General features: G+C 43.8%; 1 protein-coding gene across 2 annotated transcripts in view; it reads right to left on the bottom strand.

The window, feature by feature from the left end:
* Positions 1-15,838, bottom strand: part of ptprk (protein tyrosine phosphatase receptor type K) — an 81,776-nt gene that overhangs the window by 36,132 nt on the left and 29,806 nt on the right. For both annotated transcript variants that reach the window (XM_076167041.1, XM_076167047.1), the window contains exons 2-8: positions 12,968-13,090; positions 8,333-8,493; positions 8,069-8,120; positions 7,921-7,979; positions 4,169-4,250; positions 2,542-2,654; positions 1,940-2,114 (exon numbers count right to left, since the gene is read on the bottom strand). In XM_076167041.1, the coding sequence (XP_076023156.1) occupies positions 1,940-2,114; positions 2,542-2,654; positions 4,169-4,250; positions 7,921-7,979; positions 8,069-8,120; positions 8,333-8,493; positions 12,968-13,090 (765 nt within the window). The remainder of the gene's footprint in view (positions 1-1,939; positions 2,115-2,541; positions 2,655-4,168; positions 4,251-7,920; positions 7,980-8,068; positions 8,121-8,332; positions 8,494-12,967; positions 13,091-15,838) is intronic.

Genomic DNA, 15,838 nt, shown 5'->3' with positions numbered 1-15,838 from the left:
AAATATCAATAAACTAGGCATGAGCGTCCGTGTCCCGAGGCAATCTCACGTCGCCCAGCGGACCACTTTTCAGGAATTGGAAATGAAATCCGAGTTACGACGAGACCGTGCCAGGCGGTTTTTAATAAAGCACATTCATGTTCCTGCACATTTCTATGATTTGCTCTTATATTGATTCCTACCATTGCCTCAAACAGAAACTATTCTTTTCTTTTCCCCTCCCCAAATACATATTCAGGATAAAATATTCAATGTAGAAATATTAAAGTACTATAACATCGCTCCATATTCATACTTGTCAATGTCCTGCAGAACTCTCACATCTCCCACAAGCGGGGTTTTTTTTTTTTTAACTGAGATAAACATATTCCCTTTGATTTCTCCCCGGCTCACATCCTCCATCTGATTTCTGCGATAAATAAACATGAGGTTATTCTCTTTCCCACAATCATACACGCAGCGCTCGTTCTTATATTGTAATATCTTTCTAACAACCACAATCCAGATCAATATTCATAACTTACAATGTACTTCAAAAAGTACAGTTTCGCTGGGTGGAAAAGGAGCTCTGGTTTGCCAGCTGATGCCTGAGTTAGACTCAATCCATTTCCACTGAATTTGAATCTCCATACTCTCATGTATGCAGATTGTCTGTATTCATGTTTAGACGCACGTATCTCTCCTTGTAGGATTCCCAGTCGCTCCCTTCTGTTTTCTCATATGCTCAAAAAGCAGATTTGCGATTAATAATCATGAGCCACTTGCACATTCTCACTCAAAAAGCAAAGGCCTGTGGAAAACAAGGACCCTCCAAAATAGCAGCTTTTCATGACCAAAGACAGGACCGTTCTCCCAGGCGTTTTCCAGTGTGGGGTGCTGACAGTAACCCTGGCAGCATTAGTGACACTTGCAATTTAATGGTTAAACTGGCTGTGTTATTTGGGCCACAGCAGCCAATATCCATATTCGCACTTCGACTGTGGCTCTCGCTTTTTGCTTTGATTTCTCATTTCTCTCTCCTCTGGCATCACTTATGCAGAATAATAAACATGACTCTGCTCAGCTGTTTACATATTCAGACATATTTCTGATTCTGATATGGATATTCTTGGGGATAATGAGCTGACTATTTACATTTAACTTTTCTTCACCATTTCCAATTCTTGCTTCTATGGCCCCCACTCTTCTCTGTCACTCTCATATCCTCTCTTTCACTGTCTCTCTGTCTCTCTGTCTCTCTCTCTCTCGCTCTCTGTCTGCCCTCCTCCCCTGTCTCTCTGTGGGAGATGAAATGAATATGTAAGCTATTGGATGTGAATGAATAAAGCATCCCATCTGAAACACACATTGGTGACACCTTATTAACCGCATGTCAGCCGCACATGACAGCTGGAGCACGCACACAATTTCCACACTCACACAGTGCACATGTGCACATAGACAGAAATAGGCAGGCACCCACACACACACGCACATGCACACAGACAATACTGGGATACTACATCTCCTTATATACACAGACATCCATACACAAACTCCCTCATTAGCCCATAGAGTGTTAGTCATACGCAGTGAATGGTGTTCTTGGCATGAAAGATATTTGACATTCCAAAAAGCTGCACCCGAGATTGTCTCATTGCAGCGTCTCATTCTGCAAAAATATATGACCGGGTCAAGGAAATAATGGGGACATCAGCGAGGTCATGGGAGTTAAATGAACCCTCAAAACTTTTAAGGAGCCATTGTTTCTCTAAACTACTAATGTTACTGACAATATGAAGCGATTTCCCCAACCACCTCGTCCTCTGCCTTCATTTCCACTGGATTCTTCCCTACTGAAGCTGAAATGCAGGGGAAATACCTCCAAAAAAGCTCAGATGTTTAATATTCAATCAGAGAAGACACGCAATAGAGTCCACACACTGTCACACCATCTCACCTCGGACAATAAGGCCGGCAAAGTTGGACACCCCGGAGCCGAGTTCTGACTGGGTGACACAGCGGTACAGATCTTGATCCTGATTGGTGACTTCTTTAAGGCGGAAGGAGGCAGCGAATCGCCTGTGGTTGATGTTTTTGGTCTGCGCCACTGGAATGTCCTCGCCATTTCTCCTCTAAAAGAAGAGAAAGAGAGAAAGAGAGCGTGAGAGAGAGATCAGATGCTTGAAAGATCAAATGGCCGCCTGTAACCTGCACATAGACTTGCCCGCACCTGTACCCACACGCTTGTGCTCTCTGCTTCACTGACAGCAGGTTTGAAGGTCACGGCTACAATGGAGCCGTAATGAAATCAGCAGCTATTAAACTCTTAATCAAGTTATCTGCTAGAATGCACAGCCTGGGGGGTTTGCAGTGTGTGTGTGCATATGTGTCTGTGCATGCGAGTTCACTGTTAGATGTACCTGTGTCTCTCATTGTAGCTCTGCATTTCTATACTGATACTATATAAAGTATAAACGTATATCATTGTGTTTACAGTCATGTGTAATTACAGCTTCGGTTCTGTTTGGGAGTTTATGTGTGTGTGTGTGTATACTGTACCTGGAGCCAGAGTTTGTTGTTGCTGTCTCGGCCGGTGGCAATACACTGAAACGTGGCGTTTTGTCCAGCGTTCACCTCCACATCTCCGAGACGCAGAAAATGGGGGGACTTATCTACAGGAAATGAGTTCACAATGAAGGGTTAAGATTAGACCAATATGGCAATATTAATGAGGCCGGGGTGTATGTATGTGTACTTTGAAATGATTCTGCCTCATTCTATTTGGCTGTTGGATGTAAAAAATTGGTTGTCAGAGCCCAGAGGCAGCTATACGATTGGCTATCACAAAACACACAATATATAGCAGGACAGTTTGTAACCCCCTAAGGAATATTTCCATTATTACGACGATTAGATTTTACTGCAGTCAGACGAAAACCAAAGCGCGATGCTGCACTGCCACTGGGAGGTAACGTCAATGTCACATCCGGTATCATTTGCATAACCTCCAAATCCTGGAAAGATATGAAATGAGCCTTTTAAGGAGCTAAAAGAAGCAGCTTGAGTTTGCCTGTGACAGTGTGTGCTGCGGAGGTGATTGCAATCATAGATAGCAGCGACGATGGTGAAGCAAAAACACATCGACGGGCGTACACGCACACACACATGCGGGGACACACAGACGCCCCCACACACAAACCTGTGTGTCCAGCAATGCAGCTGTGAGAATGAATGCTTCCACTGTGGAGACTACGGACTAATTCCATTTCAAATACTTGTTTCCTACAAAGTCAATCTCTGTTCTCTTTCTGATTAAATGTCCCCGATCCTCTGCGTTTAAGATCCTGTAAAAATCTATTTAGAAATAAAGTCGTAAATTTCTTTCTGTGACATATTGACAACTTGTGAAAGGGGTCGTGCAGGATCACTGGACCTCACATACTGAGCAGCAGACTGTTCATTTTTATGACTTGTAATCAATAGAATCTATTAAGAGCAGGGATTGCCTGCAAAGATTTCAGCACACGGTGACAACGGACGACAGATGGACCAGACCCATTTGCTTTCTTTCCTCTGTTGTTACACGAGGACCCACCTTAGCTTAACCAACCGGGCCGTGCCAGGTAATGACTCTGTTTGGCATTGAGGACACACTGAGGCGAAGGATAGTCGGGGCTTGAAACGTATCAAGAATTTAAAATGGATCGCAGCCCTCGTCTCTTTCCTGTCACTAGGACAAGACTGCTACTGTTCACTGTGTCTGTGTTTGTGTGTGTGTGAGAAGCAGTGTGTGTGCGTGTGTGTGTGTGTGTGAAAGAGAGAGAGAGAGAGAGAGAGAGAGAGAGAGAGAGAGAGAGAGAGAGAGAGAGAGAGAGAGAGAGAGAGAGACTGCTGACTGGTCAGAATCTTCTTTCTCCATGATTGCACTAATACTGTCTCATTTCCCACTTCACCCTTCACTCCCTCTTCTCTGTCTCTTTCTCGCGCCGCCTTTATTCTCTCCATTTCCTCTGTCTGCTCCCTTCTCTTCCTCGCCTCTCCATTCTCACCCCCCTGTGTCACCTTCCCACTTATCTACCTATTCAGCTGCAACAGAAACCATCTTAGGTACAGTCTAATTAGTGGCCGAAGCTATCAGCCGCCATGCAGCCAACTAGGACTAATTGCTGGCATGCTAATGACTCACCGCATGGGTAGCTGAGCACCTGAATGTCGTCTATGGCGATAAAGCCGGCCTTGCTGTCCGAAACCTCCGCCTCAAATATGACCTAAGAGAAGAGATGGAGATTTAGTAGTTATCATCATCATCATCATCATCATCATCATCATCATCATCATCATCATCTTCATCATCATCATCTTCATCTTCATCTTCATCATCACCATCACCATCATCATCATCATCAGTGCAGCATCACATCTATAAATAATACTTTAATTGTAAATAACTAGCATTAGAGAAGCAGATATAGCACATAACATCCCTTTCATATCCTCCATTAGTCCGATGATGGGGCAGCTTTAACACATACTGAGAACCGTCGTCCTTATAAGAAAAATCAAATAACCCGACCCATAAAAAGCTCTGTTCATCACAAACTCTGTATGAGCACTTACCAAATTATCAGCTCTCTCAGAGTAACATTACCAAATGACAGATTTGCCGCTCTGGATTGTTGTTTTGAATGCAGTGAAAGCCAAATAAAATATGCCTATTTCTCGTCAAAATTGCTGCCGTTGATGGACAGATCCTAAATTGCCAGGCAACATAAAAAGCGTACAGCAGCTAGGAGAGATGGCAGACAACTGGATAAATGTTCTAACAATGTTGGTATTATCATGAGTGCTACTGAATTTATAGATTCTGACTAGAAAGCCATGAAGGATAAATAAGGACCCCAGTAATCTCCTTTAGTGGACAAAAAATGACATTAGGCCATTATAAAAAATGAAGGAAAATCACCAGAGTGTGGACAGAAATGGAAGGGTCAGCACCTGTCCATTTTCCAGATATTTGTGTTTTTATTATCTCTCTCTCTGCCTTTCCTCCTTGTCCTCCAAATTGGGCAACCATTGTTCTTTGTGTTTAGTTCATTGGCTTTGCTCCTAATCAGGGACTACATTGCTACATGTTGCATTTACCTCTCGGTTCAGTTTAGTTTCATGAAGTTTCCTATGCTGGGATAGCTAGATAACATTCACAGTATTTGTTTCATTTCCTATAAATGATCAACTACATTAATCGTGTGCATCTAACCCCATTGCTCTGCAATTGGTTCAGCCCTAGTTTGGGTCTTGTTGCCCATAGTGGTCTTAGTTGTGCTTCAGATGTGTTTTGCTATCTGTCATTTCTTTTATTGCTCTGGTTCTTACGTAAACATGGTTTGGAGTGGAGTGCTTATGCTGCAGTTACAGATGATTCCATTCACCAGCTCCCACTTCGTTAACTAGTCTCACAGTGATGTGAATAGACTATTCTCCTCATCTTCCTCTTGCCTGTCTTCACTCCACTCCCTGCACTCTTTATTTCCTCAATATCATCCCTCCTTCCCCAATCCCCCCCACTTCTCTCACTTGCCTTCTGTTTTCTAACAGTGTTTACTCAGTAAGGAGCACTGTAATGAACAGAGGAGGAGGAGGAGGAGGGGAGGGAGCCGTCGGATAGAGAGACAGAAGGAGAAAGAGAGTGAGGGAGAGAGCAGTTGTTGTCATTCATCACCTGTAAAAGGAAATCTGCCGTGAACTGTTTACCCATAGCTTATCATCCTCTGCTTGTCACACTCGCCCCCTCTCCATCTCCCTCCCCGACCAATCTATCTTGTCTCTCTCTCCTGCCATCGCTCAGTCATAGCTCACTGTGGAGCACAGCAGAGAGACATCGGTTGACTTTTAATACCTTCGTCATCCAACCTGCCTATCTGTTGTGCAGATCATTGCCACCCCATATTGTTTTAAATAAGTTATTCTACAGAGCCTCCCTTTTGTAAATACTTTATGTCTAAAACTACCACTTGTTTTATTATAGACAGCACTAATATAAAACCACATTAGTATTGATTGTCAATTAATTTTTTTGATCGAAATTTGAATTCCCTGCTGACTGATAGGGCCGAATCGATTGGCAGAAAATTAATCAACCAGAATATTAATGATCATGTTGGCGTTTTAGACGTCATGTAAAAATGTAAAATATTTTATCACATTGGGTTCTGTTCCTTCTGAGGGACATCGATCAATTCTATTGACATTTCATGTACAACACATTAATCAAAAAGTAATTGGTGCATTAACTAATAGCAGTCATTAGATGCAGCTGTATGTTGATCATGCAAGTGTGAAGCACGTGACTAGACTCATCAGTGTGTGGCAGGAATACTGATAGCTTGTGTTTACAAGTTCTCAAAGGGGTAAAGCAACTCTTTGCTGAGGAAAGCTGAAGGCTGAGGCCTGACATGTCATCACTCCAGGGTTTGGGATGGATTAAAGTGTATATCCTCTTGTCAACCAGTCGCATCACTCTGATGCATGCAGTGAATTTACTTGGGCACTAAATTTATTTCTGCAAGGCAGGGACATATATTTCCATTTTATGTTACGGTTTGAGGTCTAAATAAATAATCTGAGTAATGCACAGCTACAACCCACTCAAATGAGGGAAAACTAATTTGAGAAATGTCAGCTGGGTTTAGACTCTTTCTGTGATGGCTCTAAATCATCATGGTCATCCTTTTTGGCCTTTTGTGTGCTTTCCTATGCACGCCTGTTGCAGCAGGCCAGATATGAAACGGCAAATGCTCAAGGTAAAGTTAACTGGGGAAAAGTGACATTCAGGCATTTTTGGCAGGAATGGAAACCAACCCCCAACAAATCCTTGCCACTCCCACAAATCGGGAAATCTACAGGATGTGACCCCATGGTAATGTAGGGGGACAAAAGGGGGGGGAATAAAAATCGGTGGTATATTAGTTTGGTAGCAGTGTAGCATTTCGCTCGAATATGCATTAGCAGGCTGCATGTTCCTGTTTGTGCGAGGAGTGTATTGCATATGATGCAGCTTTACAACAGCTACTTAAAGCACTATTAAATAAACAATAAATAAAATTACATATTGAGAAACTTGCACGTCAACTAAAGGCATGTTAAATAGCGCTAGGCTGGCTTTCAAAAAAATATTAAAGAGATCAAGACAAAGATTGTAATTACAAGGTCTCCCTTAATAGCGTTGCGTGTGCATGCGTGTCCGTGTGTATTTGTGCTTATGCATGTGCAGTCTTCCCTTGGTGAAACCAGTCTCATTACAACTAGAGCCAAAGTGCTAACATACAAACATGTTGAGACATGACAAAATAGCTTCATATCCCCAAATCCAATAACCTGTTCTATAGCCTGGAAAACCAACATAAGCCTCAGCAAAGCACGATGATTATGTTCAATTAAAACATGTTGACACACGAGTTTCATGCTGGTGATCTCCTCCCCAGTCACGGAGGGGGACAGGGCTCCAGATGGGCCATTTGGAGGATGCGTTCACACTTTGCCTTACAGTAACATTATAAGGTCCCAGGGCTGTGTGTGCTAACATGATCAGTCGGAGTGTGCCAACTAGGACATTCGGAAACAAGCTAACCTGCGATGCACACATCTGTCGAAACCATGTCGAATAAACACCCGGCACCCAGACCGAGCTAATGAAGTGTATGGAGACCGACCCCCTGAGTGAATCTGAACCCGAAGTCAGGAAAGATAAGAGAAGACAAGGAAATGAACACACACACGTTGAACAGTATGCATCCATTTCAGACGCCCTGCAGTAATACTACCTTTGTGACGCTTAATCATCAATCAAATCAACTCACAAAACCACAGACAGCTACTGTGTATCAAACACCACACAAACACACGCACCGGCGGCACATACTAGGTCTAATTAGGACTAACCTGATATTCATTTGGCCAAAAAGTGGATACAGCGAGCTCTGCTTTCAGCCAGCCTTTACCTAACAAACAATATCATTATGTAAACAACAATAGCAATAACATCTGAATAATTGATGAGATGGAAATCAAGTGGTTCTTTGATTCTTACCGGTGTAGGATGTCACGTTCCATATAGGGTTGGCCAGGGGACCCTTGTTAACCTGCACAGCCACAGAGAATAACAGAATAATTATCATAAACACAGTCATTGTCACAAGAAAATTACTATTATTGTTCTAAAGCAAATACTGCAGTACCATTGTCTGTATTTTTGATATTGTAGTCAAAGTAGGTGAGAATTGGGTGAAACAAAAACATAATACAATAATCTTGTGTTCATATGTGTGTTTAGAGAATAATTATCAGTTTGTACCTTCACCAGGACATTGAGGGCTCCGGGGCTGGAGCCGTCGGGGCTGGTGAGGAGATAGTTGAAGTCGATACAATGAGTATCGTTTTCCTTCATGACCGGGAGTTGGAACCTGGCCTTTTCTCCGACGTCAAACTGCGAGACGTCCACATACATGTAGGAACCTGGAAACACAGAGATGAAGCAGCGTTACTATTTGGCAAAACACTTGTGAAAAGCTAAGTTGGATAGAGTCTGTTTCATTACATCGTCACAACCTCTAAATCTTGTCAAGCTTTGAAGCAGTACTATAACTGTTTGCGTGCACCTACATGAACACACCAACTCTCTTTGGAGCTCATTGCTTAGGAATGAATACCTTAATCCTTAATGATGAATTCAGCATTCAGTTCACCTGGAACGACTCTGCCTGCCATCATTAGCAGCCTAAAAGATTAACTTCTCTCATTTTCCTCCCCTTTCCCTCTCTATATCTCTGGAACAGTTGGATTTACAAGTAGTATACCATGTGTCTTCTCCAACATATGCCAGTGCATATTAAACTAGCCACAAAACACTATGCTGCCACAACAAACCAGCCCGTCTGTAGGGACAATGTGATTTCAAGTCATAACAGTAGATCATGAATCACCAGTCTACAGAACATTAGGTCTGGGACCTGAACATCTAAATCGGTGCAGCAGACAGAGACCAGGAGCCCACTGTATGCTCCCCCTGCTTCCTCACTCTCTACTACCTTCCTTGCCGCTTTGCCCTTTTTTCTCTCACAGTCAATAAATATGTTTGATGTCATTGGGGGAAAAATGTCTCTTCCTTTGCCTGCGTGTTTTCCTGGTCTCCTAGCGTTCCTTTTGGACTTAAGATGCGAGAGCCAGTCCCCCCCCCAAAGACACATACAACACCCCTCTCCTCTAACCCAGTCATTTGTTTCTATTTTATGAATGTGAGGCAGTTTCTTAGAGAAGAGAAGAGAAGAGAAGAGAAGAGTAGAGAAGAGAAGAGAAGAGAAGAGAAGAGAAGAGAAGAGAAGAGAAGAGAAGAGAAGAGAATAGGCTATACGATGTGTAGATATCAAGTTGAAGGACGTTGGTAATGACTTTTGTATGCACTGAATACAGGCCACAGACCTTAAGAGTAGATTTAATCTGATGAGGGCACTTCTGCCACATTGCAATGCCTGTGGTATAATGAGTGTATTATACCTTGTGCGTAGAGGAACTGACAGTGGGAAACAAAGCACTAAATAATAGATAATCTGGGTGTGCTGACATGCTAATAGCAGGACAGTCAGTCAGCCCATCCAGATGTTCTGGTAATCGGATCGGATCTCAACCAGATGTTGCTGCAGTGAAATACGATGAAAAGTGATCCTCGCTGCTCTGCTCAATCTCTGCTCTGCTATCCAACACCATCCGTCAAAAATACAGACAAACTAGTTCACCTTACAATACAGTACAATACAATTTGCACTCTGGTTAGGCAAACACAACACACCGTCCCTACTGTATAATTCTATTTGCATATTCAACCAAATACAATATATTCTATACAATAGGCGGTAGGATCATGCTGATTAGCGGCTATTGTTTAGCTAATCCGCTGTGAAAAACACTTTTCCCTGTAGAATAGAGCAGAACAGGCTTTCAACTCCTGCCCACCACACACACACACACACACACACACACACACACACACACACCCAGCTCTTCAAAACCAAATACTGTACCCTGGTTACTGAAAAGCCAGTTTCATCTCTCTTCTCTAAGCTCTTTTTTAGCAGCCTGCCACTACAACATTCTTACTTATTTGTGAATAGCATTAATGAGATCCAAATACACTAAAAAGACCTGGATTACAGCCAAACACAGCAGAAATACACTCACTGTTCTCTGTCCCACAATAATCTAAATCCACCTAAAATACTAAATGAACACAATGGATGAGCCTTTCTTCTTTCATTTTTGGCGGTGATACTAAGATGGTGCCTCTAAGATGGCTGTCAAGACGGTGTGTAGGCTAAAAATACTCCTGTCATTCAGAGACCCAGATGTGTCACAACAAACAAACGTGGCAGAATATAACCTTTAGCACTGCAGCAAATCACAACATCCCCCGCTGCAAAGGGATGACAACACATGGATCAGGCCTGGGTGAGAGAAATCCAACTTTACACGCAACTTCCAACATATGATAAGTTCAGTTAAGTCACTAAAACAATGTCAACAATATTTGAGATATCCCTGACCTAACCCGAGGCCAAAATAGGATTGCGAAATGTGAGGAAGAAATGATATTCTGACATTCATCCATGCTCAGAAAGCAGGCGGCGTTGCGACGGCGCTGCATCTGACGTTTGACGGCTGTCAGTTTCTGACATCTTTGGTCTGCCCGTTTCTAAAATGGCAGAGCTCTTTGAACTGCCAACTGTAAAATGGCCGCCAATAGAGTGCCGACACAGTGTAATGATGAGGCTAAAAATACCCCTGTGGCAGCCGTAAGACCCAGATATGTCACACAACCACAACAGAAATGTGGTAGACAAAGAGCCGTATTCTACAGCAAAACAAAAACAAACTGCGGTCGGAATAACATTTGATAGATCCTTTCACAGTCAGCGTGCTTCTTTCAAGTTACGTTGTCAAATGCATGAAAATAAGGCCTCAGCAAGTCGGAGGCAAAATGTATATAAAACGCAATAGGATCATTCTGTGGTTGTTGACAACTTAATAACACTAATAACAACCCTAAATGCTCAACATGTTGACAACGCAACGCAATGCAACTGATTAATGCAATCACCCGACAACCTTTGTGGAGCTAATAATAATGAACTTCTGAGCGTCACAGAGGTGTTCATTCAACTCTGTAGTAATTGTAGAGGCTGCAGTTTGTGATGCTTTATCCATCATTATTCCATCATTAGAAGAGAATCCGCAGGACAAGAAACAAGCTCCACTGCTCTTTAAATCCCTGTTTCCTCTTGCCTTATTATATAGTACACAGAGTAAAACAAGACGGATGGCTGGGAGATGGGGTATGGCATGCAAAACAGGTTTAGAGTGGCACTGGCTGACAACATTATGAGTCAAGAGTATTTGCTGGAGTCCAGTGAGCCACAGAGCCCCAGTCCATGAATGTTCAACTGGCACAATGAGCGTTGCCAATAGCATCCAGACTCCGGCATGGTGGCTCGTGCCAACATCAACTCCCGGAGAGATTACATATTACAAAAACTGCCAAACCATCCCTGCAGGGCCGGCACTGCCGTGAGCTCACTTGCCGACTAGCAACTGGGACGATCCGATGTGGGGTTTTTTAAGGAGCAAAGCGTGAGTTCTGGCTGAAATGGGAAATCTCTCCAAACCACTCTAAAGCCCCTGGGGGACTCCCTTTCTTAAGTGGCAAAGTCATTAAAATAAACTCATTTCCACAGGCCTTTGAAATGGCAATCGCTATGAGCACGCCCCCCCCCCCCCCCCCCCCCCCCCCCCCTCTCCCCCCGCGCAACAATGTGATTGGGTCAAAAGCCCAAAAGGTTTAGGTGCCACAGGTCTGAATCATGTGATGTCCTCTGGCAGACAACGAGTTTAGGCTGTTACCAGATTAGAGTATCACAACATCCATCCACCGGTGGTTATGTTTCATTGAGATGTTACCGATTCTAAAAGTAGACACGATCTACGTGTCTCTGGGCAAGGCATTTCAGACAGGAAATCTAACCCTCATGCGCCGATTCTACCACTCCTTCCGTAAACAACTCGGCCACATGCTGCCCCTGCCTATCTGCCCCCACTCAACGTCCTGCTGACATCATTAACACGTCAAATGCCAATGCTGGTGTTTGACCTCTTCTTGCTGTCAACTCTGCCCCCCCTTCCTCTACCGGTATTCATAAGAGTAAATACTGGGCGTAGGTGTGTGTATGTGTGTGTGTGTGTGTGTGTGTGTGTGTGTGTGTGTGTGTGTGTGTGTGTGTGTGTGTGTGTGTGATTGTTAGGGTAAAATTCATAAAGAGCTGGTGTTGAAATGAAGCAATTTCCAAATGTCAGCCAGTCTGGGTTGCCGTGATGAGCGATAAATAATGGTATTACAATGTCATGGTAACAAAGTCATAATCTTACATAACGATGAGATGACAGGAGATTAAAGTTAAATGTTAAAAGTTAAACGAACAAATTCTTAGCTCTGGTTCACTTTCGTCTCAATATTTCATCACAAGTTAACATTTCCACTTTGGGGTAAAACTACTGTAGTGGCCAATTTAGCTTTGCAGAGCCGGTTATTCCTACAACATTTTGCTTTTAACATTGTAAAGTAGACAACCTTTCCTGTTCCCTTCCCTTGATTAACGACCTCATATTCTGTTAATTAGACCCTCAGCCCTGAGGCAGAAAGATTTAATTTCCCCTTCATCATCATCACAGAGCAAAAAAAAGAAAAGAAAAACTGATTAAAGAGGAGAGGGGAGGAGAGGAGAGGAGAGGAGCACAGAAATATGAGGAAGAAATGTGACGCTCTTGTAGGAGATGTGGTAGCGATGAATGGATGGATGGATGGATGGATGGATTTGGATGGATGGATGGATGGATGGATGGATGGATGGATGGACGGATGACAAAGCTGCAAATCAAGCCTCACCTTGTGGCAGCTCTGGGGAAACATACGGCACTTCCTGGGTGTTGATGTGCGTCCAATCGAAGTCATCGTACGGGTCTTGTTGGTAATCACACTGGGTGAATCCCTCATCAAACGAACAACTTCCTGTAAACAAGATAACAAGACAAGATAGTATTAGATTTATTTTATCAGATCCAAAAATGTCCTTAGCGTAGTGACTGATTGAATCAAGTGCATCTGCATCCGACTTCCTGTACGGCGTTATCTGTTCAAACTTCTCTTAGATCAGATGTGCTGCTGTTCCCGTTTGTTTGTGTGTGTGTGTGTGTGTGCGTGTGTTTGTGCCTCTGCTCATTAACAAACCACCAGGAGTAGAAGCGCCTGCAGATGTCACTCAGGGATGAACAGCATCACCTCTGACTCAAACATGGGGCCTGTGAGCTTATCATCTGAGCCCATCGCCACAGCCTGCGGGTCCAACCATGTGTGAGCTGGCTGCCCCTGGCCCTGCCCCGAACAGGAAGTCACTCTAATACAGAGAGACGGCGCTTGTCGCTAATGGCTACCTGAACTAATAAACCTGCAATGATATGTGGCTTGTGCTGTGTAATATCGCTGATAGGAGGAGGATGCTGGGTACTGCTAGCTCTCTGATTCATTGACCTACCAGTGAGGCACAGCTTGCCTTGACCAAAATGGCTTGAAGAGTTACAGCTAAAAGAAGCTACAACGCCATCTGATTCATCAGACTCTGGTGGTGAGCGGTCACCCAGCTGTCCTCCTCATGGCCTGTGTCCTCTGAATCCCTCTGGATTTTGGCTATATATGATTTTGGGCTAGCAATGATGTATTTGGCGAAATAGAGAAGAAAACAAACGGATCCAAACTCTGGTTCTTCTTCGTTTTTTTGAAGTTTGTTAGCGGTTGGCGAACGCCGTATTGGTGTATTACTGCCACCAACTGGTATGGAGTGTGGCTCAGAATATCTAATAGTACCTTATATACAAAATCAACAACTACAACAAAACATATATCTTCTCAATCACTGTGGAAGATTCTGAACAATGTTTTGAAAAGACGGAGTTACATATCGAAATGCAGCGCCAATGTATGCAGGTGTCATCATCACATCATCGCCCCGCCGCCACAAATGCACAAACCAGGCATACAGCCATCAGGCCACCGTGCCGTACTTTCAGCATCCAGCACCGTGAGCAAAATAAATCTCCCGTTGTTCAAGTCGGTGGCACAGCGTTGCTACCTGTGTCCTGGAGCAAGCGAGCGGGCTGTGATGGAGAGCAGAATGACAGGCCCTCAGATATCCCACTGATCTGAGCTCCGGCGACTAGGGGGGAAAGCCGAGAGGTGACAGCCGCAGCCGGAGGAGAAACGAGTCAACATCAGACTAAGAGACTGTCTGCGGCTGCCGGCTGTGTGACTCGCCTGTGACTCACAGCCGGCAGAGATGCGGCGGATCACAGACCCTCCTGGCTTCATGCAATTCAGTGCAATTACATTCAGTCCAATTAAGCCTTTGTCACAGCAGCTTACGTCCAGTGAGGAAAGTGGGGAATGATGAGGCGTGTGGAGGGCGGAGGGCGGACTGTGGAGGGCGGAGGGCGGACTGTGCAGCATGAGGACGGCCACTTTCCTGCTCTGAGCAGTTCTTATCCATTGTGTTCTCTCCTTGGGTGGACAAAATTAAGTTCTATTATGCTCGTGTATTTTGCAAGTTACTGAGAGAGAGAGAGAGAGAGAGAGAGAGAGAGAGAGAGAGAGAGAGCGAGAGAGAGAGACAGAGAGACAGAGGGAGACTCCATGACATCCTGCCTCCGACAGTGCTTGTGTCAGTTTACATCTTGCTGTCAAATCGCACACTCTGCATGGGCTAAAATTGTGTGTGTGTGTGTGTCTGTGTGAGAGAGCGCGAGATAGTGATGCTCGAGTAAATGTTATAATAATAAATGTACCAAATCTTGTAGAAATGGTTCAGATTTCAGTGTTTTTTACGCCAAATTGCATTGCAATTGTACTCAAACTGTTGAGACACTAGAGAATATTTATAACACCAATAATGTTCATCTCAAAAATTCTTTCATGGATTCATGGATTGTAATAGATGTTAAAAGAACAGAATTGAGTAGAACTGATGAGCGGTTTGCTGTGTTTTCTTTCTTAGAGCCTGCTTTGCAGAGCCATTAGCCTTGCCTTGCCAACAAAAACGCAGTTTGGCCTTGTTTAACCTTATGAAGCCTTTTTTTCTTTGCAGCAAAGGAATGCATTTAAATCGGGAAATAATGAAATTCTGATTCTGAAGGTCTAATGTTGTGTTTTCGCCTTTGCCCCCTTCACCCTCGCTTGTGTTCCGTTCGACTTTGCTCTTTCTGCGGTATTTTGCCTTGACTTAGTGAGAAAAAAATGTCCTTGTTTGAAATTCTTCTTTTCCTGACTTTGGTTGAATAGAACATTTTTCAGCTGTATGCTGTTCATCTGCATAGCTCACACACATTCTCACTGCTCCAAGCTGATAACATACGAAACAAAACAGCAGTGTGAGTGCACGTCTGCGCTCTGCAGAGAAGCGGGTTTGCAAAAACTAAGTATGTGTGAAAGTGTCTGCCTACACACACACACACACACACACACACACACACACACACACACACACACACACACACACACACACACACACACGCACGCACAAACCTCAGGCTGGCTCGCCCACATTCTCAGTTAACACTTCTTCCCTTTCCTCAATGTCCTGCCAACTTAAGCAACACACACATGTATTTGAGAGTGAAGCTCGTTGCCAATAACGAGAAGAGCAGACCTTGAACTATTATATTACCTTTGCTGGAACAATCTCAATATGACTCACTGACAAGCATCTCC

Source organism: Genypterus blacodes, unplaced genomic scaffold (assembly GCF_046128005.1).
Source record: "Genypterus blacodes isolate CSIRO-AG114 ecotype Tasmania unplaced genomic scaffold, CSIRO-AGI_Gbla_v1 ptg000013l_1, whole genome shotgun sequence".
Taxonomy (NCBI): domain Eukaryota; kingdom Metazoa; phylum Chordata; class Actinopteri; order Ophidiiformes; family Ophidiidae; genus Genypterus; species Genypterus blacodes.
The sequence above is the reverse complement of the archived record's forward strand: the minus strand, read 5'-3'. Positions and strand labels throughout refer to the sequence as shown.